Source organism: Anopheles aquasalis, chromosome 3, assembly GCF_943734665.1.
Source record: "Anopheles aquasalis chromosome 3, idAnoAquaMG_Q_19, whole genome shotgun sequence".
NCBI lineage: Eukaryota > Metazoa > Arthropoda > Insecta > Diptera > Culicidae > Anopheles > Anopheles aquasalis.
In genome coordinates, this window is record NC_064878.1 from 57986049 (window position 1) to 57993548 (window position 7500).

General features: G+C 49.3%; 1 protein-coding gene across 5 annotated transcripts in view; it reads right to left on the reverse strand.

Moving 5' to 3' along the window:
- Nucleotides 1-437: 437 nt before the first annotated feature.
- The window catches only part of LOC126579032 (inositol 1,4,5-trisphosphate receptor), a 35048-nt gene continuing 27985 nt past the window's right edge, over nt 438-7500 (reverse strand). For all 5 annotated transcript variants that reach the window (XM_050242240.1, XM_050242239.1, XM_050242242.1 and 2 more), the window contains 5 exons: nt 7217-7500; nt 3570-6225; nt 3148-3485; nt 2095-3060; nt 438-2006 (listed from right to left, as the gene is read on the reverse strand). The exon at nt 7217-7500 is cut by the window's right edge and continues 421 nt beyond it. In XM_050242240.1, the coding sequence (XP_050098197.1) occupies nt 1920-2006; nt 2095-3060; nt 3148-3485; nt 3570-6225; nt 7217-7500 (4331 nt within the window). In that variant the 3' untranslated portion in view covers nt 438-1919. The remainder of the gene's footprint in view (nt 2007-2094; nt 3061-3147; nt 3486-3569; nt 6226-7216) is intronic.

Here is a 7500-nt window from a genome sequence, read left to right on the forward strand (position 1 = left end):
AAAAAAAAAAAATAGCGCGACAGCCGGTAGTATGCAAATCCACACGATCAAAACACTTCTAGATCACACCGGTCTAGCGTCTCTCTTTGGTTGAAACCACACTGAATGCACTTCCCATGTCATGCAGTCAGGAAGGGCGATGCGAGCTGGACTTTGGCGAGAATGGGGCTAACAATTGACGTAAGCTGGCAAGTGTTGTGTGCTGGTGAAAGGGCATTTTAGTTTTTGGAATGGAATTACTACGAAATACTAAATAAATGAAGCTCCGGCCTCCTCAGGCAACCGCGAGTGTCTAAACGATGTCCTCGAAGTGTACTTTTCTTTCTTTTCTTTTTTTTACTGTGAGTGATTCATCTCCGTACCGTCTTCACCAGAATACTTACCTCACCAGAAGGCATTCTTTTCGATAAAAATGATCACAGATAGGCACTCGCTCTTTGTTTTGATAAATAGTTTAATTCCAAAGTGCGAAACACTAGCCCGTGACTGATGCTGCTGCTATATGCTAAACACAACGACCAATTCGAGCGTATCGCCCAGAGTACAGCATCAGTCCCAGGTCTACGACTACACATCCTAGATACCCTAGCAGATTCGATTCTTTTTTTCTTCTTTTAAACTACTTAACAACCGTACCACCTGGTGCAGTCTTCCGGTGATTTACTTCACTAACAATCTTACTCTCCTCGTGCTCCGATCATCGAGTGCCCGCTGCATTGAGCTGCTGTGGATCAGGCTTAAAGTGTGACTTTGTGACAGGGTTATTATCTATAAGGTGAAGTATAACTATTTGATTTAGCTCATTTTAACCGCTATCTTCCATCCTCGCCAGAACGTTGATTCCTTATAAGGTGCACTCCCTCCCTCCTATTTGCTATGTTATGCCTATGCTAAATGTGTATTTCTTTCCGCTACTCGTTATAATCCCAGTAATGGCCAGTTTAACCAATCCTATTCTTTGTTCTAACAAGGAAACTACCAAGAAAGTAACAGAAATACCGTTCCTGTGCTCGTTTCGTTTCGCACGGAAATGTATTCAACAACGGCAAACACCAACGGACAACGCAGCGAAACGTAGAGTAGCAGGAATTTCAAGGAACCAATTACCTAGAGCCATAGAGTAAAGCGTAAGTATCGAAAGAGGGTACACACTGCATAAAGTAAGGATATCACAAAAGGCTTCGCTAGGGAATGCGACGTAAGAGAGTAGTGAGAGACTTCCTAGCTATTGAGGCTTCGTTGCTTAGTGGGGTTGTGCTTCAATTTAGAATTATTGTCTTAAGAGAGAGAGTGAGGAATGGGATTTTGATTGAAAGAAAAGCAAAGAAGACTATCAGGATAAGGAGATGGAGGTTTCGTGATACATTCTCAAAGACACTCTTCACGCAAAGTGAGTGCAGAATGCTGGAAGAACGCACCCGAACAACGACTATAAACTGTTCAGTATCAAAAGGTATACACGTTTAAGACGTTGGAGGACCTACACAAAATTGACTACAAACTGGTGGGCTACGGTCTACGGATGCGATTCACAAGTTCTCCGGTGCCGATCTCCACCGGAGACACGTGGGTGCGACACCCCCGATCGGATTTATTCCCCTTTTTCAATCGGCAACATACACATAAAATAAACGACATGCTTCAATGCCCGAGATTCAAATGTATGCTCGAGATTTGTGCCTTACTACAGAATAACAGAACAGATAGGTGGTGGGTGGTGGATCCAATAGATCCCACCCACCTCCAAAACCTCGATCTCACAACATCGGATTGCACGCATTATCACAAATCCCCAGTCCCGATAACCCTGATCATCATTGATTCCTGTAAACGAGTGTCTGTGACGATCCCTCACCATGTGCCTACGGCTTCCGGGGACGTATTCCCTCATCACCGAGCAGTGCGGACGAGGCGGAGTATCAGAGCTGCGGATAGAACTGGTACGATGTTGAGGTGGTTGGATTGAGCAGGGCATGCCGCTGACGCTGCTTACGCTGTTCCGTCATCTGCAACGAGGAAAAAAAAAACACATCATTATGAATCAGTTGAGAACCAGAAATCGACTACCGCGCCACGGTCACGGTTGCTTGGTACCTTATTCTCCAGCTCCATAATCTGCGCCATCAGTTCCCGCACGGCCACGTGATTCGTTTCCAGCAGGTTCTTCAAACTGCGCAGCTCAATCTGCTCCCCATCACCATCAACGGCAGCGAGCGACATCGCACGTAACCGCGGGAACCAGTCCTGGATGTTCGCCTTGACCATCGCGTGCACGTAGCTTTCCGGGCCGGTGAACTCGGTCGGATCCTTCACCTTCACCAGCACGATAAAGTACAGATAGTGCCACATGTTGTGCTCGTTCTTGATGTGCTCCTCGAAGCTGACCGTCTTGTTGTCGAACGCCGACCGGTTCAGGCCACAGACGAAACAGGTGTTCTTCAGGATCAGCTCCTTCTGTTGCTTCTCGCTACGCAAATCGGCAAACGTGTCGATGATCACACCGAAGATCAAATTGAGCACAATAATGATGACGATGAAGAAGAACAGCAGATCGTAAACGACGCGTGGTACGAACAGTGTTTCCTTTCGGCTCGGCGCCCGCAAAATGTCCCCGATACCGCCCCCATTCCGAAGGCCCTGGTTCATCGTGGTGATGATGCACATGATCATCGAATCACAGCCTCGCTCCTTCATCTCACCATCACCCGCGCCTCCGTCGCTTCCGCCATCTGTGCTCGCCTGCTCCGGACGGTTGCAGCTTTGCTGACCCCCTTCGCCGATGAAATCCGCCCCGGGAACCATATGACTCGCGGCCGGCACTACCGATTCACCAGCCGTGGCACAATCCATAGGCAGTGTTGGTGGGACCGCCGGTGGTGGACTGTACTCTTCGTCGACGGGCACGAGAAAGTCATCGCGGAAGAACATGTACCCGATGATGGAGAACATGTAGACGAGAATGAGCGCCAGTACGGCCGTCAGTATAATGGACCGACCGTTGCGCGTCACCGACCGAATTACGTTCAATAGCGTTTCCTCCCGGTACACCACGTCAAACAGCTACAAGAAGAAGAAGAAGAAGCAGTAAAACCGGAAATGGATGAGCACATCGGGCTACATTTTATAAACCGTTCACCGATCACCTACCAAGATGGAGAAGAAGAAAGGATGCAACAGTACGCCAAACACACAAAACAACAGATAGAAGAAGTGATACAGTAGCTCAGCATCCGTCAGGATAGAGAAAAGATGCTTCTCGAGTGTTCCGTAATTGCCCATCAGGCTGATAATGTGCACACCCTTCATGACGACGGTAATGCATCCGAGCAGCCATAGTGTCGGTTCGGGGCCACAGGAAAAGATGAGCCGCAAAATCAGTGCGACGACGAACGTTCGGATGCCCGATTGGCGCGGTAACGTAATGACGATGGCCAGCGAGACGAGCATCACGATCCAGATCAGCGACGATAGATGGAAGCTTAGCTCTGGCGGGAGTGAATGAAAGGTAAAAGCAAAAAACAATCTAGTTAGCTACGGAACCGAGCGCCACAGTTACAGTAAACACTCACCCGGGACAGCATTTTCGAACGGATAGAAAAACGCCACAATCAGATTGATGAGCACGGCCAGATTGAACAGAATGTTACTCCACAGCGACATGTAGCTGCTGACCCAAAACAGGGCCGGTTGCCCCCGCAGTTTCTTCTGCCACTTCATCTCGTTAAACATCGCTTCGTGGCGATCGAAGAAATCGGCCACCTTGCTCCCCTGATCGTCCCGTTCGGCCGTATTCAGTACCCGCACTTTCGTGTCCTTCGTCAGATACTCGCAAATCTCCGGAATCGGAAACACGATCTGCTCGAGCGTTCGATCGTGCCGCACAATTTCAATCTGTGCCGTGTGCGTTTGGTAGTACAGTAGCGCCTGATTCGTTTTGCTATTGGCCTTACTAGCGGCACTAGCGGCAGCAGTGGCCGCCGATGAAACAGCAACCGCCGCCAATCCACCTGCGCCACCACTGGCCGCCGGTGTTGCCGTACTGTACGTGTCGATCTTCAGCAACCCAGCCAGTTCCTTGTTGTGCTGCGCTAGCTGATGGCAGAGAATGTAGATATTATGGCCAACCTCCTTCGGGGACACACCAACATCATCATCGTCGTGCCCATCATCACCGAGATCTGGCCGCAAGCTAGCGCCGTACCCGCCATCTCCATCACCCCCGGCACCGCCTCCTCCACCACCCATTCCAGCCGTACCACTGCCACCGGTTCCACCACTCCCCTCGCTCTGATTCAGCAGCATCAGTATATTCTCATCCTGATGGTACGCCCGGCAGGCCACATCCACCAGCTGCTTCGGATTCATGTTGGCTAGGATCCGCTCGGCGTTTTCACTATCCCCCCGCGACTCCATGATGGCCAGCAGCAACTTCGAGGCGTTGTTCTTCAGCTCCAGCACCAAATCCATCCGATTCTTACCGAGCGGATTGATGTCGTTCAGGATGAGTGCCGTGATAATGTCCAGCCCGTTCGACTCGTGCGTTGCGATACAATTCTGATTGTCGTGGCACGGTCCCTGACAGTACTCGGTCAACGTTTCCAGTGTTTGGTTGATGAGCGACACGTTGTTCTCGTTGATGTAGAGGCCGAGCAGTCCGAGCCCACCGGTCGTCGAACCGCAGATACAGTCCAGGAACATGAGCGTCTCGGAGACGAGATTGTAGTTCGTCTTGTTGTTCTGATTGCGCAACAGATTCTGTAGCTCCGGGTTGTGGTTCTCGCAGAGTAGCTGCAGGAAACGGAGTATCGGTTGCATCACCAGCACCTTGTTGGAAAGTTTGTTGTTTTCATCTTTGTCCTTGTGCTTCTCGAGCTTCTCCGCCAGGATATCCTCGAGCGCTGAGCTACCGATGCTCATGAGTGAGCTTTCGTCTCCGTTATCAGAGCCCGTGCCATCGGCCGAGCTCGTTGTGGCAAGGCTGCGAGCATTGATGTACGATTGTTGTGTCATGAGGGCAGCATTTTGAAGTTCCTCCTTGAAATCTTCCGTTATCACGATGCCGTTCACCTTGTTCAGGCTCTTCCGTTGGCCAATCTTATCGTGATCCTTGCCCTCGACCTTACTTTCGCTCGCCTTGTTCGCCGCCATGTCGGACGTGTTGACGGTAACGGTTGATTTGATTTCCTGCTGCGAGTCTTTCATTTTATCGAAGAACACTTTGAAAAAGGATTGGCTCAGGTCGTTGCTGAGGAATTTGTTGTACATGCCCTTCTGGATAATTGGATTGCCACCTTCGAGCAGTGCAATGCCGAGTTCGATCGCTTCGACGAAAATCGATGGTGAGTTAATGGACTTGATCACGAGCTCAATCACCAGATCACTGGCCCCTTCCTTGTCCAGATGGTTCTGCACTTCGTGAAGGGTACGTCCGGCACGGATCAGATACTTGGCACCCGGTCCATGGGAAACACTGGCCATGGGTGAGGAAGCCGTTCCACCGGATCCACCTACGATGGCCGGTTGTAAGAGTGCCACGTGCACGGAGCTTGCTACCGTACCGACCGCCCCTGGAAGACCAGCAACCGCTGCCGCCCCGGCAGGTTGGAGGGAAAATTCGTGACCAAAGTAGCGCTTCAACAGTATCGTCCGCAGGTGATCCCCTTTGTCACCGTAATCGCAATCGATCGTCATCATTTCTTTGAGGGTTTTCAGGATCTTCACGCACAGTTTCTCCTCTTTCTCTTCCAGCAGCTTCTCGGTGTGCTTGATCAGGTGCCGGATAAAGTCACCGGTTTCACATTTTTTGCGCGATTCCGTATTGAGCGGAAACAGCAGCTCGGAACGGTACAGAATGTCGACGAGCAGCGATTGTTCCGCTTCGACCAGGGGCTTCAGTTTATCCTCCAGGAGTGATACGATGTCCTGTAGACCTTCGATGATGCTTCGATCCATGCGCATGATCTGTGACTGCGAACGTTCCATCTTGGTTTGCTTCGTCACCAGTAGCCACTTGCTGGTTTGGCGCGATAGCATGGCCGTTTTGTTGAACATTTTCACCACCTGGTTCTCCAGATCGATCGGGATTGCGATGCCCCGCGGTTTCGCCTTTTCCGATAGTGTGCGGATGCAGTTTTCTACGTTGAAACGCTGAGAGGGTGAAAGCCACTTGCATTGCGTCAGTTTGAAGGAGTTTTGCAGAATTTTCACGAAGATTAACTGTCGTTTCTGTGGAGGGAAAGAGTGGGTAACCATTAGTTGGGGGGTAGAAATAGGAACTAGCGATCAAACTGCACACATTCTAGCGTAAAAGTACAACTGACAGAGCAATAGGGAACTCAGAACGCACAGCTAGCGGTTTGGTACGTGCTCGAACGAACACGAGCTGTTTGCGCTTGCCTGACTCAGAACCAATTTCTTCAGCAACGGCAGCCGAACCTCGTTCAAGCTGCTTTGCCTCAGCAGCTTCTTCGCTCGGTAGCGTTGCGCAGAAAGGATGCGATTGAGCTGTGCTTCCCACTCCTTGTTCGTACCGTCCCCAACCTCTTCCTCCCCCGGTGGTACCGCTTTGTCAAGGGAACGCTTCACAAAACCCAGAAAGTTGTCTTATTTCGCCCATCGATATAAATGGGTTAAGATATTTAATTTTATTTTTGTGACCTAAATTTTTTTCTTTTCCCCTTGAATTTCCATTTCATTGCAAGAATATTGTGTTAAATTTTTATTAAATGATGAAAAACTCACGGTTTTTGGCAAAATCGCATCACTTTAGTAACTTTAAAAATCTGCCAAAAATCGAAAATGAGGAAATTCAACAAAAACTCGACGGGGTTACCTGACTAAAATGATTATCTATCAAAAGAATATCGATTTTTGTATTTAAAATTACCCATCGCGCAGCTACGATGAGCGCCGTTGTTGGTGCGAATCAAAAGACTTGCCCCTGAAGACTTAAGCGACGAACCCGGATTGACGATTGATCAAACAAGCACTTTCATGAATTGGATGCCATGGATGAAATTTTTAATAAATCTTCCCCAAAATACAACCAAATATTCTTGAAAAGTTGTAGTTTAATATGACATTCATTTGAAAAAAATGTGTTCTACAGTTTCTTCTCAAAAAATTGCCAAAATGAGCCATTTTCTGAACCGAATTAACTTTAGTTCCCCTTAACGACCCGTTTCGATCGATGGGCATTTGTCGATCTGCCACTCACCTGCAGTGCCGTGCTCTGGTCGGAGAACTGGCTGTTGAAGAAGGTGGTCAGTATGTTCATCACCTCATTGCACACGTAATTCTCCAGCTGGCGGTTGGTGAACGAACCACCCTTCACCACGTTGTTGATATCGATCAGGAAAGACTTCTCGAACAGACACCACATATGGTTGGACGAGTAGATCTCCTTCACCTCCACCTCCGTGTCGATGTAGCAGTGGCAGAGGAAATCCACGTACGCCACCTTCACCTCCGGAATGCAGTCCGGGTGCGATATCATGGCCA